This window comes from Saccostrea echinata, unplaced genomic scaffold (genome assembly GCF_033153115.1).
Source record: "Saccostrea echinata isolate AGI-Se365-2 ecotype Australia unplaced genomic scaffold, CSIRO_AGI_Sech_v1 ptg000054l, whole genome shotgun sequence".
NCBI classification, from domain to species: Eukaryota; Metazoa; Mollusca; class Bivalvia; order Ostreida; family Ostreidae; genus Saccostrea; species Saccostrea echinata.
In genome coordinates this window covers 41,346,433-41,373,839 of record NW_026889803.1, presented here as the reverse complement: position 1 = coordinate 41,373,839, position 27,407 = coordinate 41,346,433, and the positions used below count along the sequence as shown (strand labels likewise).

The following is a 27,407-nucleotide window of genomic DNA, read 5'->3' as shown; positions in this document are numbered from 1 at the left end:
TACCAAGGGTTGGGTCTCAATGTTTAATTCTCTTGCGTTTTTCTGACTAACACAGCTGGACGAATACGCAATGAAAATGTAATAAAAAAGCTTTACATGCGTGCTATCTATTAGGCCTAATGTGTTCTAAGCCCACAATAACAATCGAACAATAGATTTGCACTTTTAACGTTAAGTACTGGACGCAAGGAAAACTACTTTGATCAGTCTGTTGTTTCATTTAATTATTCTTTCTCTTGGTTTTACTTGAACTTTTACATAAATCAGTGTACAATCGTAATAAAAGCTCATATGAAAGATTAATATCTCCCTGCACTTTCCGGTTTACTTGTATTTCTTGACAAATTTAAGGTATCTGGAGCACTCTTCTGTAAAGTGGTACAAAATTAAGCTACTGGTTGGCAGTGTGTCCGTCAAAAAAAGTTTCGACAAAATTATTGGCATACCTTTTGGCAATCAAAACGCCGAATTTTACATCCGTTAAAGAAACCCGCTATATGGTATTTGTTCAAATAGATTTGATGCTACTTTGGACAAGATTTATCTTTTCTTTGAGAAAGGAGAGCATCCAGAAAATCAAAAATGGTACATGTATAAAGCACATGGATCAATGCACTGTGAGGACGATATATGGATATCTGATTAAGGTTTTTTTTTTCATTGTCTCCATTCCTTTGCGGTTTTGGGGGTTTCTTGGAATTTCTACTTGCAGTTTACGTTAAAATTTCTTGAGTCTCCATTTTTTTTTTTTTTTTAATTTATTTTTTTTTTTTTTTTTTTTTTTTTTTTGGCCAAAAAACACTGGATAGTTAATTGATATTTGTTCTGTTGGTTTTAATGAAAATCTTCCAAAAGTTTCTTTAAAATTTTACGTAATTCTTAATTTATAAGATTATGGTTGCTATACACGTGTTTACCTGTTTGTTCACTGTTAAAAATCTGATGTAAAAATAAAACAAGCAGTCAACTGGATTAACCAGTAGATAGAAATTATAAGCATCTCTCTCTCTCTCTCTCTCTCTCTCTCTCTCTCTCTCTCTCTCTCTCTCTCATCGTGATTTATAATTCTTAATCTTTATAACCAAAAAAAGAGAAATGCACCCCATACAAAATCTACAAGGGGTACCTATTTCACGGTGATCATATTTCTTCGCATAGGGTATGTAGATTTTAAGGGTGATGCCATTTTTCTTCATGCAAAGGTCATTTTTTGACGTCGAATACTGACTGGGAGTCAATTTTCGAAACCCAAAATAGTACCATGGCCAATAAGAAGAATATTTACGATTTATTTTTCTCCCTAGTTTGCACTTCAAGACATGCAATCAGAGTTTTAAATATGATAATTTTATTGACGTCATACTGTTGCAGTATACAAGATTTAATTCATTTTTATTTGTTAATTTAAAAAACAAATACATATGATCGTTAAACAGATATGGTTATAATGAAATAATGTGGCCACAGTGTTATTAAGATCAATGTTTAGTCAAAATGATTGACTAAAGATTTTTGCTTTAAAGATACTAATATCACTAATTTAATTAAACAAAAAAATTAAACCGAGGCAGAATTTAATAAAATCGTTGTTGAACATAAACAAACGTATTCAATGAATGAGTTATCTCTCTTAGCAGAGAGAGAGATTCTGATGTTATAGTCCTTGATTTTTCATTAATTAAATCTCCATCCTAGGAGAAATTCCCAGATTGCCCCATTTGGCAGAAAAGAGGTTTTGTAATTCTTGTAATTGTCTTCATTAATTGCAATGATACAGTTTCTTGATAGACACCTCACCATTATAGATTTACTGGAACAGAAATGCTGTTAAATCCCCTCTCCAGTGTTGACATTAACTACAATCAAGCTTAATCTCCTTTAACCCTGTAACTCATGAAATATCGATAAAATAGATGAATTTGATATTTTACATTAAATCATTAATAGGGTGTTAGGTTTGATTCCGTAAATTAACGTAACTATGTTAGATGAAAATATTGACTTTTTTCTTGCTATTACAATAAAACAGTTTTCAAAAACTGTTGAGTTTCTTGTGTCAACAACTTAATGGTAACTCAAAAATTACACACTACATTTATAAAATAATCGTTTAGAAAATAGTGGCTATAAATCCTATCCCTCATTAGTCAGTATTTACCCAGCTCTTAGCTGTATCTTCTAACTGATACTACAGTTATTCAGAATAATTATCAGTTCATCTCATGAGCCTCACCAACTTGCTGAGATAAAGCCTTATCTGTGTTTGCAATAACTTTTTATACAAAGCATGTTTTGTATTTTTAGCTGATTAGTGTCTCCTGTGATTATGCAAGTTTTGTTGAAAAAATGTAATTAAGATATAAAAAGTATTATATGCTGATAAACCTTAAAATTGTTCTATTGCTAATGCAAATTTCGAATTCAAAAACCTAAATAGAGCAATATTTTTTTTAATTCTAAAATACATTGGAGATTATTATGGAGATATATACAGCCCCTGAATTATATATTTATGATCACTATCAGAGCAACAAAAATTATAAGGATTTTTAACTTTATTATGTCATTCTTTTTCAGAAGTCTTCAATATGTACATCATGGTTAAAATGCATATAGTAAGTACGCCATTAAAATGGTGTTTGCTTTCTTTGAGTTAGGTATTTCTGCATGGTGCTGTGAGTTTCCACTTTACGGCGAATACTCTGGATCCTGGGAAATTTGTCTAAAATATTCGGCTGGCCTTGTAAAACGACTTCAAATGCCTCAAAAATAAATATATCCGCAAAAGTGAGCTATAAAGGAAAGGAGACTTCGTTAACCTTCTTTCTACCTTTGCTTGTAGGTTAAATAGTTATGTCATTATCCTAATATAAATCTTTTGTCAAAATATCTTTCTATCAAACTTCAATTTCACATATCAAACCCTTGTGTTATTGTGAAAATGTTCCTACAAGTGTAGCAGGGCTATGTACACAATTTAAAGTCCCAGATTTTTACTCTCTCACCTTTTTGCCAACTGCCCAGCCATCTAAACTTTTGTTAGTGGATATTATTTCATCAATTCGCTTACATGATTTATTCACAGTATCCACAAATTGGGCATTTAATGTCTTCTGTGATTCCTAAATGAAGACAACAGGCTTTTAAATCTAATATGTGATGAAATTAATCTCATAATATAAAATACTACAATGATCTTAAAAAAGAAAAAAAACTGTTGCAAGTATTTTTTACTCTTCTTGGTGATATCTTATTATAAAAAAAATACCTCATCTTGGGGACCGAGATAACACTTAAGGACATTGGCAAGTCAAGGTTTTCCGGAGAAAAAAGGTTTAATACATGGGTTTTTTCACTTATGAAATAGTGATTGAGAGTGATCTCCCGTGTAGAATTCTCTAAGCGGTGAAAACAAATAAAGCGTATGTTTACAGAGGTAAATAAAAGCACGTGTACTTCCTTCAATGGGTAGAATCATCTATACAGCACGAAAGAAAAGTAATAATGGCTTTGTAGTAAATTGTATTCAGGGGACAAAGGAAGCCAACAGGTCGTCATTTACCCTAGTTATGCTCAGTATGCTGGGAAGGGCAAAGATGTGACATATGCTGAAAGGTAGACCGACTGAGATCAGTTCTCAGGTTGTAGGAAGGAAGCAGCATTTAGTAACTACGAATAAAATTTGAAATAAATCCATGCCAATATTTTTATGACAGTGTGTTTCAATCAATTCAGTCAATTACATGATAGAATCACTCAACCAGTCTGACTCTCTTGACCATTATGAATAATTACGTAAATATAGCTGTGAAGGGAAGTAACTCAAAAATAAAGATTGTGCTGGTATGTCCTTGTCTTGTTTCTATATATACATTTTCAGCCAAAATATCTAGAAGTCATAGGAAATGAAGATACAATAATGTATATAATACAAAAACTATATAAAATAAGTGGGTTTTGGAGAAATATTATGGTGAAAAATTATGTAGGTCCCTTTTATCAACATTTTACATAGGAAATGCATTGAGAATTGCAAAAACACTGATTTGACAGAATCTAAAAAAGAAGTCTGGCTTGGTAGGTCAAACATTCCAGAATATAGCCTGTTTAGTACATTTAAACCTACTCAAGAGTTCTTGAAAAATTCTATACTATAACCAGGAACCTTGCCAATGTCCTTCTGCAAGATATGCCGTAATTTCATCTACTTTTGACTTATCTAGTATAGAGTCTCCATCAAGTCCTGAAAATTAAACATCAAGAGTCAATTACATGTATATATTGAAAAGATATATCTTTATTGTTCTAATACCATATTTCTCCCATTAAATTTACATTTGATTAAAAATCATTTCAGCTTCTCCACGAATCTCTTACCAAACATTCTAGAGAGATGTCGAAATATGATAAGACTTTGGGTAAGAACTGTTCCATCTATTTCTAAATATGGGAGAGAGCCTGCTGGAGTTTCTGTTAAGAAAAAAAATACAGTATGCTTCAGTGAAAGTAATTACAAAGGGTATGGATTTGGTAGATAAATGGCAGGAACTTTTCTTGTGTACTGAGTGATGTCCTATAAAAAAAAAATATCAAGTTTGTATAATTTTGAACTAATGCGTACGATTTAATGGAAAACATTTTAAAAAAACGAAGTTTGTTAAAAGTATTAAAAATACAAGGATGTAATGAAAATGTTCAAATTGTTAAAGCAATTTATGTAAATCTAAGTTGATAAATGTGCTTCCAATGATTGTCTGAATTGTTTAACACTTAAACCACACAATAAAAATAAATCCCAATTTCATGTAAGAATATTTTCTTTCTATATGAGAAATATAGACTAAGTGTTCGATGATGTAAAAAAAAAAAAGCTTAAAAATCAATTAACTTAATTTCGACTCTTTTACATGTTTTATGAAATGGAGTTTCTAATTTTGCAATTACAAAAAATCAAGCTGTGCAGAAACACCATGACTGTACATCTTATTTGCTAAACAACTTAACTTACTTGCTTTGTGCTTTGGCCAGTCAGCTTGTGGTATCCTTTCATCCTGGAAAGGTATCCCCGCCATAGCAAATAGCATTCTACCGGGCTCACCCCTCCCTCGAATATCGAAATAATGGTAAACGTACTTTGGCATGCTGACTCTCCGACTTGATAAACTGGACTGAAATTTTCATCAGTCAGTTTAATGATTTGTATATGTTTACCAATTTCGAAATGACCTGGGTGAATGTTTGAACTGTCACAGATGTCCTAAATTTACACTGTGGATTTTTTTCTTTACAAAGACCTAGGGAGAATTATGAAACAATTCTAGAAAATTGCTCCTATTATTTCGCCTGAAAACCCCCATTTTGTACCAAAACTCTCCATTTTTCAAGTTAAATATGAAGAATGCAAAAGAAAATAAAAAGTTCGCTGCACGTTTTACAATACAATTTAATCAAGTGGTGATAAAGTAAAAAGTGACTTTGAAACAGTACTGTTCTAAATTTGTTTGTGTTTAACATCCCTTGAGAATTTTTGTCTCACACTGAGACTCCAACAATTGCCTATGAAACGCTGCAAATTATGACCCAAACCCATTGAGCAGTGAGCGATCATTTTCCTGCCAACTCTTACTGCGACAGGGGACTTGGGGTTTATACAGTCTCGGCAATAGGAACGGTCTCCACGTCCTGCAGCGGTTTCGAACCCGCGACGTAAAGTTCAAATCCCCTTCAATGTTTTCTTCAGATATATTGATAGTGATTTGCATAAGTAGTATAAAAAACCTTTTCCATTTTCATTTTCTTTCTCTACGATTTTTCGAGTTTACCTTATCTTTCCTAACTCTCAAGTAGATGGACTTCATTCATCAAAGGCCCTCCTTAGCTCCAAAACAATTTTGATACAGTGTAATTATATTGTTTATATTGTGGGATCATGGCTTAGATTCAAAACGCAATCCATTCATTATAAATAATTGCTTAACTATTGAACATTTTAAAACTAGAATGGAATGTGGAGTAAAGGAAGAAACATATTCCTTAATTGCTTTCTCTGCAGTTAAAGAGTAGAAATTAAAAAAAAAGAGTCGATTCTCATTTTATTTCTCATTTAATATACCTTGGTAAATACATGATTATAAATGTAAAAAGAACTAATTATATATTCAAAACAAATACATTTAATTTTAATAAACCTACTCAGTTTTAAATAAAACCATTCAGTCTATATAAACTCATTTAATGTTCATGTACACGACTTTCAGGCAAATAATACAAAATTAATGTAATATCCCTTATATCAGTTACATTTTCATTTAAGTAACATCCTTACTTATAAATACATTGTAATGACTAGAAAAATTAGAACGGTGTTTCCTTTCTTTTGCTGAGGTATTCTTGCACCTTTTTGTTGGATTTGACTTTTTGTCTACAGGCTTTGACTTTAGGAAACTTGTCTAAAGCTGTTGGATGATTCTCAACAGTGGATTCAAATGCTTCATACAGCATGATATCCGCAAATGAAATCTGAAAATAAAAATAATAAATAAATGAGTACATTTCTTTGTTCCCTAACAAAAAAAGCATTACAGTAATCTATAGCTTACTATAGTATCAAAGTTTTCACTGTAATAGTAAATTTATCTTTTTTCTATAGTTAAAGTATTTTTTACTATGAATTCCAGATCGTTACATTTTAATTTTTTTTAAGTTCCTGGAAGCAATTTTCTTGCATGGAACGGAAATATTACTTATAAATTTACATATTTCAATATTTTACATCTTGATATGTATTCTAAGATATAATAAGGCCCTAAATCTTCAAAAAACTTCTAGAATAAAATTTCATAGTAAATCAAAGTAGTTACTATAAGTTGACTACAGTAAACTATAGCTAAGTATAGTATTTTTTAAGGGTTGGTCTTGTTATGGCATTTACATTCGGTGAGTCATGTGATCACTTTTACCTTATTGCCGACAGCCCAGCCGTCAGATGATTTATTGCATGACATGATTCTCTCTATCTGAGTACATGATTTCTCTAGAGCTGCCATGTAATCCTCCTTCAGCTTTTTCTGCGATTCCTGTGACCAAATATTAAGCATCGTATAATAGACATGAATGGAGCTTTAAATCAATTTTTGATTTAATAATGCATCTCATGATTAAACTTGGTGAATTTCTAGGTTCAAATTGTTTATTTTATGGAACTCCAAAATTATTTTGTAGATACATGCATAAACATTTCTTTGATTTGTTTGTATATTTATTGGGTATTTGATATGGTCTTATACCTCATCCTTGGGACCAAAAAATACTTTAAATCCGGCTGCTTTAACTTCCACAAGATATTCAACAATTTCTTCCACTCTTGCTTTGTCCAACAGATTTTGTCCATCTAAACCTTTTAATAGAACATTAAATAACGATAGGTAAACACGTTTTTTTTTTTTCAGAACAAACATCACAAAGTAAACTCGTGAACATTTAAATGATCTACTTCTTGGCATATTTTACCATTGTTATTAACTAAGGATATTCTTTATAATGATAGTGATTTATCAAAAAAGAGAGTAAAGGGTTATTTTTCACTATTTTCATGTTCGAGTAAATTATATTATGTCATCGACCTAACAAATCCAATGTATTTAATTTTTTTTCAGCATTGTGAAACATTTCTGGCTTGGCATATAAGTAATTTGCCTATTACAAAAAGTTCTATATTTCGACTTACCAAGAGTCCTCGCTATATGTCGAAAAATGACCAGACTTTGAGTGATAGGTTGACCGTCTATCTCGAGAACAGGTAATGATCCACCGGGAGTTTCTGGAATGAATTAGTTCCACAAACTGACAAGAATTAATTCAAAAAATAAAAAGCATATACAAAATGCACAAGCTGAATATCACTAAAAGGCGCAAAATGTGAATATTTATTTTAATTCTAACGAACCTTACCAATTGTCTCAACTTGATTATGGTTGAAATTTTCAAAAAAATTACAGGTTGTATATACTAATACCTACTTGGTTTAAGAGCTGGCCAATCCTCTTGCTTGATTCGACGGTCCTCGAAAGGTATTCCAGCCACAGCAAAAAGCATCCTTCCGGGCTCCCCCCTACCCCGTCCGTCAAAGTAAGTAAACACGTATTTAGGCATTGTATTGATGTTCCGTTCCTTAACACGAATGAGGTCAGTTAGTCGATACCGTGCTTTATATACCCGATCTCGATTTGTTCTTAATTTTGACCATGGAAATCACATGTTAAGTCCATTATTTACCGTATTCTTCAAACAAATAATTATGATCAATTTGATCAATGCCTACAATTATTGACACTATCTCATTCACGGTCAAGGCTATTCTTGAATGAAAATTATTTATTTTCCAGGTTTTTAAATCTCGATTTATTTTTCAATTTTCCTTTTCTTCTATTAAGTCATATCTCCAATTTCTTTAAAGTTTCATTATACATGTAATTTAAATGTCTAGAGGTGTTTCATGTGATCAGCAACAAATCAGAATTTACATGATCCTTCACATTTGAATGAATGATTACAATTTGAAACTATTTTTCCGCGTACAAATTTCATCACAAATTACTTTCCTATCTGAAATCCATTGTATTTTGGCATTGTCAATTAATGATGTTAATTAAGCTTAACATCTAATTTGCATGTATCTGATCTTTAATATCTTTCAGGAAAATTCAAAGAATTATAAACTTTGTACTCATCGTTGTATCAGACTGAAAACTTGACTGTTTTGGAGAGGAAATTATTAAAGTATTGTTATTATTATTATTATTATCATCATCATCATTTTATTATTATCATCATCATTATTATTTTATTATTTTATTTTTTTTATTTTTTTTGGTAATTTCGTTCAACCAATTTGTGTGACCATTAAAAGAGTGAGAGAACATTGCATCGAAGATACTTTATTTTACGAGATGATTGACTTCTTGAAGTTAGTTTTGCCACTCGATTACTAAAGCAAATGCATTGAATTGTTAATTCATAGTACTTATTTATTAAAGCAATAAAAGGTCAGAACACGCATGCTCTAATTGTTGTTAGTTGTAACGAACAATGAACTATACTACATGTAGCTTGCATAATAAACACTTAATTATTAGTTTGTAAGATTGTAGTTATAAATATCGGAATATTGATTCCCTGGCTTGAGTTGGTGAATGGAAGTGGAATGGTCTTCTGTATATATGTTATTTAATGATTTATATTTACTTGTCCACTAGTTTCGAAATACCCTGGGTCAAACTTGACCTTTTAGCGATGTTCTTGATTTAAGCCATTTTCAATTCCTCTCGGTGACCAGTGTAATACGACCTGATCATGTGTAAATAAAATGTTCAGTACTGTTCCCTTGCGTAATGTCATAATAGATGAATATCGGCTTAGTCTTCTACATGTTCCAAGAAACTGAACATTGTCAAAGTTAAAATTTAAAAAAATAACTTAAAAATATACGAATTTTTAGGAGAAAATGACAAATGGTACAAGATGTCATGATCAGGGGGAGATACTTTACCACTTTCGTCACTATGATGTCAAAAACTACGACCCTTAGTTGTGTTGCTACTAAACACTACAGGTGTTTGTTTTCAACTTAAAAAATGTAAATATTCATTTTAATTCAATAGTTTTCAGTACTAGGAAGACGCGCACTTACACAAAATAATTTTATCTAAACAAGCAATACAATAAATAGATAAAACAAAAATAAAACAAAACCAAAAACCAAATCGGTAGAAAACAGAAATTCAAGAAACTGTGAATTAAACCTGTTTGGAGCAAATCTTTACAAAGTTTTTGTAAATTAAAATGTGCATTTTCAGACCCCCAACATTTAACTTAAATACTTTTCGCATGTAGACTATCATTTTAGTCAAGTAAAACTTTGAAGATAAAAAAAACAAACGTTGTAAACACAAATATTTGCACAAATCGAGTCTTACGGACAACCGATCCTTTAAGGTTTTTCAAACCTTTTGCTTGAACTCGAGAGGATGATGAGCTCGAAATTTCCTTCTCCGAGAAAAAAAAAACACATAGGAAATATACAACGATCGAGAGCATAATCTGAAATCCGTTTCTTTTTTCTTCAGTTTGTATGTTACTACCAGTAGTTGTGTGTTCAGAAATAAACATAAAGCATGTAATAGATCATGTAAGTCCACCTTTCTAATGAAAAATGTGACCAAGGTTACGTTATCTTTTCTTGTTAAACACAAATGTAAAAAATTTCATTCATCATTGGACCTACTTAGCTTCAGAACAATTTTTATACAGTGTACATTGTAGACATTAAGGAAATTTAATGACTTAGACCCCAACAATTTAACGCATTATTCATATTAATAACTTTTGACAGTTTTTTTTATTCAAGATTCTTTTCGTTTAAATTCATATTGATATGTTACGAAGATATCGAAGCTCAAGGAAAGGTGTAGCTTACACAGCTAACCGAAGCCATATCTCCTCACCTAAAGACGTTTGTGAGTAAAAGGTTTTTTTATCGGTCCTTTAGTAATGTACTATAAAAATAAAAAGATGAGTTCAAGTACAGATATATCACTTTTTAACAATAACTTGTAATTCAATTGAAGATAATAAATAAATACAAATTTAAGGTAAAGCTGAGATGTATTTAATAGTCATTAAGTACCTGCATCTATAGAGTACCATGTTTAATAATAATGACTAGAAAAAAATAGAATGGAGTTGCTGGGAGTATTCCGTCTCCTTAAATATGAGTCCATGCTATTGCTGAAAGATCATAATTTTAGTAAACTTGGCTAAACCTTATGAAATTTATCTCAAAAAAATGTAACGACAGAATTAAGTAAATGAAACAAAATATAAGAAAATTACATGTGAAAACTATAGAGGTACTGTAAGCTCTGAGCTCACAAAATTATACCCCCCCCCCCCCTACCATATGAGTATAATAGAAAAGTCCATGTTTTGCTATGGGGAGCCTTCGATCAGAACTTAATATAGCAGGTGTACAATGGCACTATGTAAAACAGATTCTGTGAAAGTCTCCGTAAATTGTATTCAGTGGTATAGGAGGAGTTTCGGATAAGAGATGGGTAACCCCGTATGTTATAGAAAGAATGTTTGTGTCCATATTTTGCTATGGGTAACCCTATTTATCTGCTATATCGAAAATGAAATAAAAGGTCACAATGGCAGTATGTAATAAAGCTTCTATGAAAGTCTCAATAAATTTTATTCAGTGGCATAGAAGGAGTTGCGAATAAGAGATGAGTACCCCATGTTTTAGAAAGAGTGACAGTGTCTATGTTTTGCTATGGATAACCCCATTTGTCTGCCTGATCAAAAAATGAATATGAGGTGCACAGTGGTCCTAACTAATAAAGATTCTTAAAGTATTATTAAATTTTATCCAGTGGTATACATGTAGGATAAGATATGGGTACCCCCAAGTGTTACGGACGTACGAAAAGCCATACGGAAGGGTGTACGTAAGGACGGACACCCCCATTACTATATATACATGTTTCTCCCGCTTTTCAAGCAGGGGTATAAAAAAATATTGGAACTGTTTGAAGTAAACTTTGTCAGCTCGCAATCTTGAAATAATTTTAGTACTTTGTCGCAAAGTGGATATCTATAGCCTTATACTCAAACCACTTCTTTAATCTCCATGGCTGTTTTAACATAACTTGTTCTATCCCAATGAGTTTGTTGTCTTTATACGACCTTCGTTTTAAGGCTAATCTGTCTATCATAACCTTGTTGCCGACAGTTTAGCTCTCTGGCGAGTTTTACATTACGTGATTAACTCTCTAAACACATGGTTATTCTAGTAGTTACGAAGTGAAATCTTTCACAGTCCTTTTTTTTCTTGAGATTTTGGTGCCACTCATACTGTAATACTTCATATACATAGATGTAAAGGGAATGTATTAGAAGACAACAAAATGAATACGATTTGTCTGTTTCATAGTCTTTTTTAAGGTAAAGGACAAGATAGGCTAAGACCCCTTTTTGGCCCCTGGTTTGGGGTGTCTTTTAGAATGATGCAACAGTTTATCAATAAAAACCTGTTGTCACCCCTGCCACAAAATAATCATTGGTTCCAAGTTACGGGATATACAGAGGTCACAGAAAGGTCAGGAAATATGTCAATTTCCGAATTTTCTCATTTTTATGCAAATTTTCATCGATTTTACAGCACATTTCGTTTCAGAAAACATAGAGCACAAGCTTGCCTATCTACCAAATTTATATATTTCAAACACTAGTATCAGAAGCATCTTATATATAAAATCTCAGATAGGCAAGCTTGTGCTCTATGTTTCCCGAAGTGAAGAGTATCTCAAATTTCACGAAATTTCACCAGAATAGAGGAAATTCGGGAAAATGCCCTACTTCTGCACTCTCTTGTGGCCTCCGTATAAGCTTTGAATCAAAATTAGTGCTGGTTTTAAAACAAACATCATTTTAAGTTCTTAACTACAAACTATCACAATTTTAACTGTGTTCTGATTTTTACATCAAATAAGGGGCCAGATTCGGCCGTTACCATACCTTGTCCTTTGTATATTTAAGATAAATAAAAATGAGTTTGCCGTTTTGGAAAATGTAACTTCAAGTATATACAATATTAATACATATTTGAGCAGTAGTGCAATGTAAATATAATTTGCTAGTATACTAGTAAGCTCTTTGTATGTTTTTGTCTCATTCGAACCAAAAAAAATTCTTTAACTGGCTGCCTTAATATCGGAAACATAAATTAAACAAAATGTTTTCCACTCAGGATTTGTCATTCGTATTCTTTCTATTAGCCTGAAAATGGGTTTTAAATATTTATAGGTAACCAGGCATAATTGACCACGTCCTTATGTTCACTTATCACATGGACTTTCAAAGTTCTATATCATGACCATAACGCCATTCTTTTTAAAATCTTAAAAGGAGCGAATACATTAATAATTTTTGTATTTAAACTTACTACATGTTCTGAACTGACTTCTTTTAATAACTAGTCTATATTTTTGTTTGGCCTCACGGTTCTGCCACAGCAGGGTTCTCCACAGGTATTTCTGCCAAAGCTAAAATGTTCTCCTAGTAGACGACCGTCAAAGATAGAGGCATAATTATACATAGTGTTGATGTTTAGTCCTCTTAAATGTGAGTGAAAACTGTTGTTGATGTTTCATTTCGACCATAAATATTTGATCCAGAAAACCTCCAAGGTTGTGGAAACTTAAACATTAATGGTTATTATAATTTAATGATGTCTTTTTTTTTTATCTATCCCGTGTTTCATTTTTCATTCATGAATACCAGGAAAAGTAGATGGTTAACCAATAAGATTTTCAGTTTTTGTTTCATGTACCTACCTTATTTCAAATCTTCCTTTCTTTGATCAAGGCACGTTTTCAAATGATTATAATTCTTGTAAAATAACATTCACTTACAGCTCTAATTAAAATTACAAATTGTTGTCTTCAGCAAAATTTTTCACAGTTATTGCACAAAAATATTTCTAAAGTTTAAAACCTATTAGTCCTTATTTCTCAATAACGATTAAAAATCTTTTAACTCTTGATTTATAACGAGTTTTGTGAATTAAAAGGTACGATGTACTTTGTATTCATCTCGAAATAAAATTAAAAGCAATGTTCGTTTTTCAATTGTTGGTAACTGTTCTGATTTAAAGGGAACATAAATTCAAGCTATGTATGTTAAGCATAATGAGAAGATATAAATTAAGAGAAAGATATATTGTACAGCTATATTACTGCTTTTGATGTCAATACGGGTATTAAGCTACCTGGGAGTACAATTTTCACCTAGCCCTAAGGGAGTGGTGAATACCGTGAAACCATTAATTTGCGTTTATTTTCGTTGTATTCGTGGTAAGAAGAGATCCACGATCGAATTCATGTCCGCCAAGAAATGTAAAAAATTTAATCTGAAGAACTTGACACTTCTTCAGCCACGAAATCAAATTCCACGAACCAATAATTTTTCCTCAAATCACAAAATTTGACCTCACGAAAATAATTGATTTAACCTGTCAGTATTCATTTTTGAAGGTTGCTAAATCATTGTATTGACCAATAAATAGCTATGATTGTTTTATGAAGCAATTAAGCGATTCAAAGATTAAATAATAAAAACTTGCTTAATTAGCAAACTTTGCCACTTACCCGAAAGCTGTGTGAGACGAGAGCATTCCATAGGACAGCAAAAAATTAACATAACAAATCAAACCAATTAGGAATTAAAATCCCAATCTTTTTTAATCCAGTGTAGAAAAAAAAAATATGTGCAAGTTTTGTTCACCTAAAAGGTACAGATGACCATAATTTTTATGATTTCTACAGAATGATGGATTTCAGCCAATCAGAGAGTAAGAATCGTTCAATCATTTTATCATGTTTATAATGCTATTTCATTTATATCATTGTTGTCACTGTACATAACAAGATAACAATGATAGATAACACTCATATATTTGTATAAATATGTTTAGATTCAAGGCACTAAAAAGCAGAAATCAAAACAATGACATGTAACCATTGACTGAGGTGAATCGTTGTTAGTCCAAATTGTTCGTCCTAAATTAAAATTTATAAATTCCACAAAAATGGGGGGAATATTATTCAAAGAGCGTGGAGCTTGGGAAAAAAACGGAAAAATTATTACTGTATACTAGTATATACATGTACCTACAGGGACATACAAGGTCGGTGAGTTAAAACTGATATCAATAATCGTTGAAAATGCATTAATAAATTGTTTGGAGGTTTAAAAAATATTCATGAAAAAAATAGACAAGATCAAATGTTGGAAAACAATATGGACATGTAATACGTTTGTTGTTGGGTTTTTTTTCTTATTTGAAAACGGTTGTTTTGCGATTTTCCCCGTAGTCCATAGTATGGTGTACAACAAAAGCAATCAAAAAAATTTCCTAAAATCTTTATTTCTCATAAATTTCAAAGAAAAACAAGATTTCTACGTACTATTTTGCTGATGAAAAATAAATAGAAACATTAGAATCTAGTATGTTTCCGTTTAGAGAGATATATCTTTAGGTTTTTGTTTGCCTCTAATTTTTGCCGACAAGACTTGATTTTTGGAAAATTGTCTAAAGCTGACGGACTTTGTGCAACAATTTCTTCAAAGGCCTCAAACAGCATGATGTCTGCAAATGACATCTGAAAAGAAGAAGCAGAAGATATTTCAATCTCTTCACCTACTATTTTCCTGGTTGTCTATATAATTCTTAAACAAGGTCTTGTATAAATACATGTGCAACTATCCAAAAACACGGTACTTTTAAGAAAAATAATGAAGAAAAATGTATTACAAGTTGAGAAAGAAAACTCGAATTAAAATATAATAAAGTTTAGGATAACGGTCCTTTTTAGATTTCCTTCCATTAAGGGTTACAGCTGTATAAGCAACTGGCTTTTTAATCGAGTTCAATCTCTCTGAAAAATATTGTTTCAGATACAAAGTATGAGATGAAGAATACCGCATTTTTTTTAGTTTAAATGTGGAGGGCTATCCATTCAAAAAGAGACTACCTTTTACCTGTAAGATCAAACATTGAACCAATGAGAATTTTTGGAATAGAAATCTTTGTATCCTTACCCTTTTACCGACGGCCCAGCCTTCTGGTGATTCGCTATATGACATTATCCTTTCTATCTGAGTACATTTTTTGTCCAGAGCAAGCTTATAATTTTCTTTGATCTTTTCCTGTGATTCCTGTAATTTAATATTTGATAAATGCTTAAGATACACAATTTAGATATGTTTTCCCATTATTCTCCATCGCTTTAGAGTATTTACATACTAGTAATCTCTCTCTCTCTCTCTCTCTCTCTCTCTCTCTCTCTCTCTCTCTGATAAAAGAGGATTACTAATTAATTTATCATTTATCTATAAGGGTAAATTGAAAGTAAGAGCAGGATCAAGTTACTGTTATTATAGTATAGTGCATATCATGATAGGTTCACTTATATGTATGAATTGATAGCATAACAGTTTGCTTTTAATGATTTTCTTCTTAGAATACCTCGTCCTGGGGACCAAAAGCAATTTCAGACCAAGCAGTTTTTACTTCTATCAGATATTCCAAAATTTCTTCAACTCTTGCTTTGTCCAATATGGTTTCACCATCTAGACCTATGAATCGATATCAATTAGTTTTTGAAAGAAAAAAAAGTGATTCTAAGATTAATAACTGATACTAGAAGCTTTTTGCATGAAAGTAGATTTTAAAGAAAAACTAAAAAACACTGGTCCGCTTAAAATACGTGTAGTATGAGATGCCATCTGGTCTATTCGACTTTACAGCACTTGAGTCAGTCGGTCGTAAAGTTCTGAACTTATCAATTTTTTTTCTGGAACCAATATTGGTGGACTTCACGGTCTCTGCCTCTTTCGAGTCTGAATGGCCAAATCCTCAAAATTAAATCAATCTTTAAAAATGTTCATTCTATACTCCTGGACATCCAGAAGTTAAAGTGCAGTTAGCGTGATTTTAAGAAACAAAGGATTTAGGCTCCGGGGTTGGTCATATAATGAAAATGCATTATTCATTTAAAAAAGGTTAAGATAACGAACAGGAAATGATCTCAAAAAGCCTACAAACAGTTCAAATCCATGAACAGTGCATAAAACACGGATCCCCGGAAATTCCAGAGGTGGAATCAGGTGCCTAAGAGGAGAAAACATCTCCTGTCACATCCACCGTAAGCCTTATGTATTGAACATGTAGACGGAATAATCCGTAGTAATTTAGTATGAAAACAATGGCCTACCAATAATTGGTATGAAACATGTCAGTCAAAATACGACCCAGTGATAGGTTGTAATTACAAAGAAGTCCATTATAACGACCATAGAATTTACGAAATGCTGACTTTACACAAGGTTGTTGAAATCCCTGTAATATTAACTTATTTGTCAGTAACATGTCTCGATTTGAAAATTGATCATACTCAGAACATGCTCTTGAGTATCGAATAAGTTTGGAGACATAAAGAGTATATGCTGGTAATAGTGCAATATTACTACATATATAAGTAAAGTTCACAATGGCAGAAATCATCTCTTTTGTCATAGAATTTAGTTTTTAGTTGGCCCTTATCATCTAAAGTCACTAAAACATCCAAATATAAAACATGTGGCAGACTGTGGTGTCATTTATTTCGAGTTCATTGGGATATATTGTGTCGACATATGAATGGAAATAACTAAGACCATGTATTTAGACAGTCCTCGGCAAACTGTAATTTTTTGTCAAATATATCCAGACTTGTTCAAGGTGGGCCGAAAGTGCTTATAGCCTGAAAATCTCCTGATACTCAGGTGACTGTTAAGACCCATGGGCCTCTTGTTTTTGTTTTGTTTTGTTGTTTTTTCTTCTTCTTTTTTTTTTTGTTGTTGTTGTTGTTGTTGGGTTTTTTTTTTTTTTGTTTTTTTTTTCCGTTAAAGCGTTAAAGAAGTTATTTTTCTTTGAGAACTCCTTCCAAACATCACATCATCATAATTTTTATCTAGGAGTATATAAATCCTACCGAAAGATCGTGCTAGATGACGATAGATGACTAGGCTTTGGGTAATAGTTTGTCCATCCTTCTCCAGAATTGGCAGTGATCCAGCAGGAGTTTCTGAAATTAAATTTAAAAAAAAAAACTTTCAACTACTGCAGCATAAAGTGTATATTACCTTTCGTAAATATCTACGCAAATTCTCATCAATTCTCTCTCTTTCTTGTTTGTTTGAGTACATTAAGTTTATGCCTGCAAACAAAGGTTAAAGTGAAAGAATTTAAGGATCTAAAAATCTTACAATATTAACAAGCAGAATGAAGACCTTTGGGTTGTAGTTCCAGAGAAAAAAAGTCACAGACACATGTATAGTTTGGTGGAACTAAAGAGATAATAAAATCATTACCATTCTATTTTCATCGTTTTTGCGACAGTATATTGATTTACAGCATATATATGGTACCATAGTATATTTCTCTTACAATTCAAGATAATGCTATTAAAAAGCAAAAACGTGAATCTTACACTGAAAAATAAAGATAAAAAATCCGTTCACACACACCCTCACACACCCACACCACACACAATTAATAAAGTAGAATTATTCGGGATCACTCACGTGATTTAAAAACTGACCAGTCTTCTTGTTTGATTCGACGGTCCTCAAATGGAATTCCTGCCACTGCAAAAATCATCCTCGCAGGCTCCGCTCGACCTCGGGCATCGAAGTAGGTTAACACGTATTTAGCCATTGCACTGTAAGTGAAAGGCTTCTATTTCGTCTTTTCAACTATGATCCAATGCATGCTCTCAATATTGACCATTTAATTTAAAAGTGGTAGCGCATGAGTAATCTCTTTAGTGATATATAAGTGGATATTTAAAGAAAATTTAATAAACAAGACAAAAAATTGCCCCGCGAACAGTACACCAATGAGTTACCTTTATGTGCTTTATTTTCCGGTGTTTCGAAATTGCACAAGATTATTCGTAATTCTTATAATATATGTAATATGTTGCTATCTTGCCCGTGAAATACGATTTTAAAAGAAAGAAACTCGTGATTTTTGTTGCGAAACCATTGAAATGCTTGGTTAAACATCTTATCAAATTTTGTTTTAATTTGTGTTCTGTATAAGTTTTTCTTCAAACTGATTAACGAGGATTTTGAAATTTTAAAACAAGTAAAGTGTCATAGCAAGCTAATATCGACAGCTGTACATTTGCCACGTGTACATGTTTGTCTAATCACAACAGATATTATTAATTTTATGATTGTCCAAGTGATAGATGTGGGTGTGTGTGTGTGTGCAGTTATTGTGGATTCAATGAAAAGACATATATACCAAGAGAAAGAGGCCATTTAGGTCAAGGCCCAATCACAGATATTTTGAACACAATTTGAAAAGTTTCAGCATTTATGGTCTAAAACAAGAGTAGGATTTTGCTAAGATTCTTGTCATAAATTGAGCTTTTCCATGCAATTCAAAATATTAGGTAATCAAAGAAGAAATCATTGATTTTTAAGCTAAAAGGTCGATATTTCTATTGTGTATTTAATTATTCAAAATAAAAGATACCATATACATGTACTTGCCGCACTAGATGGCCGTGAAAGGAAGCCCAATATATATACCAGGATTCTGAATACAGTCCCGCTTAATTAGGCACTTATTAAAATGTTTGAAATGTTTTGCAATTTTTAAAAAAACAGTGCAGGTTTCTCTGCCACTTGTTTTCAGTGTTTTGACTCTAATTTTTACTAGTTGGCTCCTGATGACAGAGATATCATTACCATGGCATTTCATTTATCTGATGTGTGTTTTAAGTTATCATCGTCTAAATTGCAGACTCATCGAATGTACACGTCTGACAAGTCACCTGACCTTTTTCTACACACACGTCCAATTTTCCCCTCATCACAAGTTCAAAACTGCATGTGTATGTTGATCTTTCCTTTTACTTTCAATACACAAGATTGTTTTAAAAATACTGTACATTTTTCTGTTCCGGTAACAGTAGCCTGAACTCCTGCGGCACTGCATATATCCTTGATCAACGGCCAACAGGTCTACTGCTTTCTATTCAGAGACAAGCAAGAGTCGCAAATAGCACATAATACAAGTAGTGTTATGTGTAAACATTTTCAAGACTGCAGTGGCAATATACACAGAACTCCATAATGACAAATACATCATTCTGCAAGTTTCTCTCTTTCCATTAAAATGTATTAAGTGTGATTTGAAGTTTGGTATACCTAGATAGCCAACACACTTTGTTATAGGTGCATGTAAGATTCTTGCTTAATATTCATGAGAGGCCATTCGATCACTTTTTGAACTCTCTGAATAAGCAAGAGTTAAAGTAATGCATGCTTAATAAAAACAAAAAAAATAATTATATATATTTCTTTTATTTCGTTTGGTTAATATTCATATTCATTAAATTGTATAGTTCAGTCTCGCGTACAGTAACACAACAAAAAAGTAATTTATATGCATTCGATAATTTACATCAATCATGAAGAATAACCTTAAAAGTTTATTTGTTTTTTTTTTAAATTTATTTATTTATTTTAATGATTTAAATTAATTTAATTAACTATAAACATTAGAATGGCGTTTCCTCCCTCTTGCTTACATAATCTTTCAAGTTCTTATTTGCCTCGGCTTTCTGTCGACAGGCTTTGATTTTAGGATATTTATCTAATGCTGATGGATCTTGTTTGAGAGTTCCTTCAAAAACCTCAAACAACATGATGTCCGCAAAACTCATCTGCAAAAAACATACGATTTTCCATGTAAATACATTTGTAAGCTTATAATTAAAGTATACGTTTACATCCTAACATACTTTGAAGAGATTTTAGCTAAGTTACTGTAAACGTACTTATTTTTGCGGTAATCATAATTCAGTGCCTTATGCTCTGCTTCATGTCAGCTAATTCATATAAACACGCTAACAAAAGAAAATCCAATACCGATCGTTTTGAAGACAGAAGTGCTATTAGTGCTATTAATGATATAATATAATAGAAGTGCTATTCCTGATTGCGCTAATCAGTTGAAGAGGAAAATTCATTTAGGTAAATTTTGTGTGCACTAATTTTTGTACGTTTACAGTATATAATAATATACAATCTTTTGTAATTTAAAAATGTTTATAAGAAATCGAAAGCAGTCAATTCCTTTTTTAACCACTTTAAGAGAGAAATTGTTTGATATTTTACATGTAGCGAGTTGCAGTGTTTACTTAGATAGATTATTTTCCTTACCTTTTCGCCGACAGCCCAGCCATCTTTTGATTTGTTGGATGAAATAATCTTTTCTATGCGATTACATACATTATCAAATGTCTTCATACAGCTCTCCTGGAGCTTTTTCTTCTCCTCCTGTATCAACATACAAAGTACATGTGTGATATATAACTGTTATAAATGGTAAACGGATTTCTTGAGGGAGGGGGAAGGGGGTAACTTAAAATAAAACGCGTGAAAATAATGTTTGTTTTTTTTTTGAAAACTAAGCAATATTGAGAAAAATTAAATATGGATTAGTTGAATACCTCATCCTGGCAGAAAGCAACTTTGAAGCCAGCTTCTTTAACTTCGGTGAGATTTTCAACAATTTCTTCAATTCTTGCTTTGTCCAAAAGAGTTTTACCATCTAGACCTGTAGATTAAAGAACAGTTAGTGCTTACTAGCAATTTATGAAACCTGTACCACAATCATTATTAGTTATAAAAGTTTCGGTTTTCTCTCAAATATACAATATATATTTTACAATTTTTAGTATTTACATATCAGGGCACGATTATATGCAATTTATGACAAATTTTCATCTAATTCTTCTTTCAACTGGGTTAAACGATCTTAAACTACAATGCTTCATAAAATATCAAAAACCCGCAGTTACATGTAAATAATGAGACCTACCAAAACACCTTGATAGATGGCGAAAGATGACCAAACTCTGAGCAATAGATTCACCGTCGACCTCCAACACTGGTAATGATCCAATTGGAGTTTCTGAATAGAAAATGATACGTGCATTATTCTGCAGCCAACTCTCTCTCTCTCTCTCTCTCTCTCTCTCTCTCTCTCTCTCTCTCGTTATTGACATTCATATACACATGTGATTTTAAGTTACAGTTTGAAGCATAATGTGTTAAAAATGGTTACACAGATTACTAAATTATAACATTCTAGTAATTGTGTCAACTGAATGTTTATAATTACTCATCCAAAAACAAACAAAAATTAGAGCAGGGGAGTGGATGGTTTTCAAGCAGTGTTATTCTATTAAGTGGTGTGAAATTGCTTCTACATGGTAAAAACGGTAAAAACAAACGGAAGGGAAAGAGACAGAGAAATCAAGAGATATGTTAAATAAATATTATAAACCAATTAACCCCAAACTCGCCATCCTCCAAGGAAAATCAATTTCATAATAATGTTGTAGATTTTCATAAAAATTTTTAAAAATTGTCATTTTGACTGCATGAAAGTTCAATAAACAAGCTTATTCAGAGAATTTGTGTCCCCCGCTTAGGGAAAAAAGAACATGCGCAGTTCGGGGGGGGGGGGTCGTTGGACTCCCCCCCCCCCCTTGATTTGTAGAATTATTAAATGTATACATGTATATTGACGCAAACAAAAAATGCCAATATGGATATAAAGATTTGATTGCTTAATCTTTAATATGTGTATAGAAGATTCTTTTTGTATAGAATATTTATCACACTGTAATAATGATTTTTTGAGTTTGTGCAAGCCAGACGTCGATCATAACGTTTTCATTTCACATGCTTAATACTATCATTTATATAGTAAATCCAAAAACAAAATTTCAAAAAAAAAAAAAAAAAGGATCGACCGGGATTTGAACCCGGATCCTCTCACATGCTAAGCGAGAGTCATAACCCTAGACCACGGATGCACTTGATTCAACCACGGATGCACTTGATTTAACAGCAAATTAAATGCAAACATTAGATCACATATAATGTTTATATATTCACGTTCGATATTGTCAAAATTTTACACAATACATGGTGTCTAATTTTAGCCTTTAATAAACAGTACTAACAAATGTAATTAGAATATAAAAACCACCGACAACCTGTATTATACGTAATAACTCTCCACGTGCCCCTGTGCTAAAAATATTGCCAAGCGACTATTAATACAATAAAAAAAAACGGGGCGGGATACTTTGAGAGGGGCGAGAGAGGCCATAGGGAGTTATGGTATAAAATTTCATTGCAAAAGCTCAAAAGCTTCTTGAGATATCGCCCGGAAACGAAAGTGTTACACACAGACGGTATGTATGAATTTATGACCTTGAACTTTGACCTTTTGACCTCAAAATCAATAGGGGTCTTCCTTAGGCCACAGGGAGTGGTTATGTAAAAGTTCGTTGCAAAAGCTCAAAGGATTTTCGAGATACCGCGCGGAAACGAAAGTGTTAAAACAGACAGAATTAATTAATTTATGACCTTGACCTTTGACCTCTTGACCTCGAAATCAATAGGCTTCTTCTTTAGGCCATAGGGAGTTGCTATATGCAAAATTTAATTGCGAAATCTCAAAGGGTTCTCGAGATATCACGCGGAAACGAGAGTGTTATAGACAGACAGAAATACAGACGGACGGACGGACAGATAGACCCAAATTAATATCCCCCACTTTCAGTGAAAGCGAGGGACAATAAAAAGTAGCATTTCTTATAAATACTTACTTGGTTTAAGAGCTGGCCAATCTTCTTGTTTGATACGACGGTCCTCAAAGGGTACACCTGCCACGGCAAATAGCATTCTTGCGGGCTCCGCCCGACCCCTGGCGTCAAAGTATGTATATACGTATTTAGGCATTGTACAAGCGATGAGTCCTTTAACACGAGTGTAGACAGTTCGTGGTTCCTGGGCTTTATATACCCGTGTATGCTCTCATTTCTGACCTCACACAGATGTTTTTCTAACTCATTTTTCGCATGATTGATTTTTGATATTACACACACATATTTATATATACACACACAAAAGATGCATCAATTTAATAACTCGCGCAAATATAAGTTTTACAGTGGGTCTGTACACAGAGAATATGTAGATCTTCCTAGTGTAATCTATTACTCTGCATGACCAATTTCATTATTTCGAAATTGCAAAAATCATGAATTATTTTACAATGTCGGCGTTCTTCATTCCTCCTTTCTGATGAAAATATGTGGTGAACTCTATATAAAACATTATGATGAAATGCTTCATTCTTCTTCGTACTTCCAAAATTACGATCGTGGGACCGAAAACAAATGTTCTGGCATTCATTCTTTCACAAAAACAAGTAAACAAGAAATAAATATTTTATCCTGCATCTATAACCCGTCAAAACTTTTTGATGTGCCACATACAGTCTTTATATCCGCAGCCTTAAGGTTTATATTTTTTTCATAGATTTTATGAATAAGAGCTAGGCATATTACATTTTCAGCTATAATCTTCTTTTCTCGATTATGTGGACACGATAGCAATGTCCCCTCACATTGACGTTGAGCATTAATTCGGCCATTTATTAATTTATTGACCAAGAAATCTGAATTTTGAGTGAAATATCATATTGCGTTTAATTAATTCACCAAAGAGAAACCAAGACTTACTAATATGTCACATCGATTGAATATCAGGTTTTATACACGTATATACTCGATGGAAATTTGATATGCCTATTTTTTTCTTTGATCTATCGTAGAAGTGATTTTATCAATACTGTATACGTGTACAAAACGTGAAATAAGTAGGACACAATCCACGAGTCGCCCTTAAAGTAGAAAGAAAAAAACGTGTTTCACCTGAACAGTGAATTTAAATGCCTAAATTTAAATTTTAGGGATTTTGAAATATATCTAATTATATAAAAATATGGTGAAAGTTCTAATAAATAACTTCGGCTTGGTTTCCCCTTTCCAGTTTTAAATAGACCATCATCCATCAGCGCCATCATCTGTTCACATTACATGGTTAAATTCATATTTTACCACTAGTACTGTTTTTCAATAACCATGCCAAGTTATATTGTTTAACCGGGCGATTTCCTTTATACATTAATATATACTGTAGTGTTATGATATATTGGGCAAAACTCGTGTATGAAAAAGAAAATAAAGTGTGTACAATTGCATATTTGTATCTGGGTACACAATATGATAAAGGTGAAGTAGCAAACCCCTGGGTTTCCTTTGTTCAAAGTATTTTTGAAAACAGTTACCGTGGTTTATCAAATGTATGGTATGAGCAAACTCTTCATAATATGTAAAATGGATAACTGCAACAATTCAAACAAAGGTTAAAAGATCAATATATTCCAAAGTGGAATAGTGAAGTTTGGAAATCTTCAAAAAGTGTACATTATATAATTTTTAAAACCAATTTTGAGTAAGAAAAGTACTTTTCTCTATTATCATGAAAATTTAGGAAAACTTTAAAAAATTAGAATAACAAATCATCATCTCCCATTCCAAAAAGGTATTAATAGAAATGAACGACTTTGTTATTTGTGCGATACTAAAATGATAGGAGATGAATATCACCATATTTTAAAATGTAATGCTTTAGGATATTTGAGGAAAAATTTCTTGGGCCAGAAATTTTGTTGTAGGAGTGAAGGAGAAACCTCAGGAGTATTGTACAACAATATATTCGAGAAGTGGTGTAAATCAGATGTAGAAACTTAAAAACTCCAAAGAACCTTTAGAAAACTTGATAAAATTTTTACCAAAATGATTAACATTAGAACGTTAGACATTTCAACACTTTATACAACCATTCAAAACGATAAATTAAAGCCAAGTCTTTTTAACATCATTGGCAGCTGCTTTTTCAATAAAAATGGAACTTGTAAATTTGCTTACCTTGTCATTTGTCATTTGCAAAATTATCTTGTTTAAAACATTCTGATAGTACATACAAGTACTCTGAAGTAGATATTAAAAAGATGCTTTAGTTTCTGATTGACAATATCTATGTAGTTTTTGGAGATCAGGGACCCGTTTTACAAAAGCACTTACGAGTAAGACGAAAATTTAATTTTGCTTGTAACTTTTTAACTTACATTATATCAAAAATGGTTTAAATTTTTTTTTAAAGAATGTAGTGAGATATCTTTACGCTAGCAATTTTAAACAAAATCATTTATTTTACAAAATTTTACAATCAATTTAAATTATCGGTCTTAGTCGTAAGTTCTTTTGTAAAACGGGCCCCAGGTTTTCCAACAATCTGTCGGAATTTCCATGGGTACCAATTGTGCCCCGTTATAAGCAGATCTATTTTTGTATTCATATGAAACAGAATTTATTCAAAAACTTATACATGAGAAGAAGAAGACACTTGTGGCCTTCAACTCGACATTAAGATATACCGACGACGTATTACCAATAAACAATTATAGTTACTTCCATTCATATGTCGACTCGATATATCCCAGTGAACTTGAAATAAAAGATATCACAGAGTCTGACACATTTGTTTGATATTTGGATATTTTGCTGGAAAAAGACGTTAATGGTAACCTAGCAACAAAACTTAATGATAATCGGGATGACTACAATTTTCTACCGTCAACTTCCTTTACTTGTGTAAAAAATACCCTTATCAGTTGCATACGGGATATATACATTGTATCTCCCAGTTGATTCGATACTCAAGAGCATGCTCCACGTACATGTACAAACGAGATAAGATACTGACGAACAAGTTGATGAAACAAGGATAGTCTTAAGCTCGTTTATAGTCATCATTTCGCAAGTTCAAGTTCTATATAGTCGATACAATTACCATGTCAGCATATAAAATCTATCATTAAGTCGAATGCTGACTGACGCTTTTCATACTAATCGTTAGACCATTATTTAAACACTGAATTGTCTACGGATTTTTCCGTTTTACCCGATCATGACAAGGAGCACACGGCGGGTGTGACGGGTCGACAGGGGATGCTTACTCCTCCGTGGCACCTGATCCCACTTCTGATGCTGTTTTAGAGGTTCGTGTTTGCTCTGCTCCTGATTTGTATTGTTTCAATGGACTTTTGAACTTGATTACTTTTAGTTATCTAAGCCAAATATTATGAAGTTTTGTGAAATTATGTGCTCAAAAGATGTTGGAATTAAAAAAAACTGTACATCTATTTCTAAAATTAAATGTTTCCTTCTCCCTCTAGCTGGACTTGACTCACACTTGCTTGATCTATTGTGCATTATATTTTTTTGTACCTCATGTTTTTGAAAGAATAAACTAAACTGAACTGAAAAAAACCTATTCAATCATATATCACATTACGTTAATAGACAAGGTAAATGGCTAATACTTAAGTCTCGGTTACAGCTAGGTAAAGAGAAATCAGAACAAAGTTCACTCTCTATTGTAATTGCTGTTTATGAAGTCGATAACCAACCTGATGTCATGTTTAAAATTTGGAATTTACTTGGTGGGAGTAAATTACAAAATTTAGAAATGGCAACTAGTTATCATGACACTAAAAATAAAAACGCTAATTAATCACGGAATAATCACGTGCTCTATAAGGTTGGTTATGACCCAGTAAATTCCAGATATAATCATAATATCAATCCATTACAAGCAAGAAATGTTAGAAATGCAGAGTTACATAGCAGTATATAGATCAACTCAAAGTTTAAGATCACTGGGGAAAAAGTTAATTTAAAAATTATCATTATATACCCTCTTTTAGTAGATAATACGAGTGAATTCACTGAATTGCATATTTCATTGTACATTTTTTCTGTTGATTAGATGCTTGTACATTGTTTTAAAAAGTTGCT

At 32.2% G+C, this 27,407-nt stretch overlaps 4 protein-coding genes across 4 annotated transcripts; all 4 read right to left on the bottom strand.

Moving 5' to 3' along the window:
- Positions 1-2,627: 2,627 nt before the first annotated feature.
- LOC133171478 (glutathione S-transferase-like) lies at positions 2,628-5,235 on the bottom strand. Its single transcript, XM_061306231.1, has 6 exons — positions 5,009-5,235; positions 4,378-4,470; positions 4,175-4,243; positions 3,269-3,309; positions 3,006-3,122; positions 2,628-2,792 (listed from the first exon to the last, which is right to left on the bottom strand). Exons 1-6 carry the CDS (start codon positions 5,139-5,141, stop codon positions 2,628-2,630), a joined length of 618 nt encoding a protein of 205 aa, XP_061162215.1. The 5' UTR covers positions 5,142-5,235.
- Positions 5,236-6,332: 1,097 nt separating this feature from the next.
- Positions 6,333-8,238, bottom strand: LOC133171628 (glutathione S-transferase 1-like). The gene is made up of 5 exons (XM_061306417.1): positions 8,019-8,238; positions 7,727-7,819; positions 7,287-7,396; positions 6,960-7,076; positions 6,333-6,519 (listed from the first exon to the last, which is right to left on the bottom strand). Exons 1-5 carry the CDS (start codon positions 8,149-8,151, stop codon positions 6,355-6,357), a joined length of 618 nt encoding a protein of 205 aa, XP_061162401.1. The 5' UTR covers positions 8,152-8,238; the 3' UTR covers positions 6,333-6,354.
- A 6,728-nt stretch (positions 8,239-14,966) lies between these two features.
- LOC133171986 (glutathione S-transferase 1-like) lies at positions 14,967-18,319 on the bottom strand. The gene is made up of 5 exons (XM_061306779.1): positions 18,187-18,319; positions 17,595-17,687; positions 16,088-16,197; positions 15,661-15,777; positions 14,967-15,221 (listed from the first exon to the last, which is right to left on the bottom strand). The coding sequence occupies exons 1-5, from the start codon at positions 18,317-18,319 to the stop codon at positions 15,057-15,059; spliced, it is 618 nt and encodes a 205-aa protein (XP_061162763.1). The 3' UTR covers positions 14,967-15,056.
- A 1,848-nt stretch (positions 18,320-20,167) lies between these two features.
- On the bottom strand, positions 20,168-23,486 carry LOC133171987 (glutathione S-transferase 1-like). Its single transcript, XM_061306780.1, has 5 exons — positions 23,307-23,486; positions 21,503-21,595; positions 21,132-21,238; positions 20,842-20,958; positions 20,168-20,342 (listed from the first exon to the last, which is right to left on the bottom strand). The coding sequence occupies exons 1-5, from the start codon at positions 23,437-23,439 to the stop codon at positions 20,178-20,180; spliced, it is 615 nt and encodes a 204-aa protein (XP_061162764.1). The 5' UTR covers positions 23,440-23,486; the 3' UTR covers positions 20,168-20,177.
- Positions 23,487-27,407: the final 3,921 nt, after the last annotated feature.

Coding starts and splice junctions, on each gene's coding strand:
- LOC133171987 (XM_061306780.1), bottom strand. CDS start 23,439: ATGCCTAAATACGTATATACATACTTTGACGCCAGGGGTCGGGCGGAG. Junction 21,239..21,502: donor CCATCTATCAAGGTGTTTTG/GTAGGTCTCATT, acceptor TTTAATCTACAG/GTCTAGATGGTAAAACTCTT. Junction 20,343..20,841: donor GCTGGGCTGTCGGCGAAAAG/GTAAGGAAAATA, acceptor TGTTTTTTGCAG/ATGAGTTTTGCGGACATCAT.
- LOC133171478 (XM_061306231.1), bottom strand. CDS start 5,141: ATGCCAAAGTACGTTTACCATTATTTCGATATTCGAGGGAGGGGTGAG. Junction 3,123..3,268: donor ATCTCGGTCCCCAAGATGAG/GTATTTTTTTTA, acceptor GTCTTCATTTAG/GAATCACAGAAGACATTAAA. Junction 2,793..3,005: donor GCTGGGCAGTTGGCAAAAAG/GTGAGAGAGTAA, acceptor TTTCCTTTATAG/CTCACTTTTGCGGATATATT.
- LOC133171986 (XM_061306779.1), bottom strand. CDS start 18,319: ATGGCTAAATACGTGTTAACCTACTTCGATGCCCGAGGTCGAGCGGAG. Junction 17,688..18,186: donor CTGGTCAGTTTTTAAATCAC/GTGAGTGATCCC, acceptor ATTTAATTTCAG/AAACTCCTGCTGGATCACTG. Junction 15,222..15,660: donor GCTGGGCCGTCGGTAAAAGG/GTAAGGATACAA, acceptor TCTTCTTTTCAG/ATGTCATTTGCAGACATCAT.
- LOC133171628 (XM_061306417.1), bottom strand. CDS start 8,151: ATGCCTAAATACGTGTTTACTTACTTTGACGGACGGGGTAGGGGGGAG. Junction 7,077..7,286: donor TTTTTGGTCCCAAGGATGAG/GTATAAGACCAT, acceptor ATTTGGTCACAG/GAATCGCAGAAAAAGCTGAA. Junction 6,520..6,959: donor GCTGGGCTGTCGGCAATAAG/GTAAAAGTGATC, acceptor TTTTATTTTCAG/ATTTCATTTGCGGATATCAT.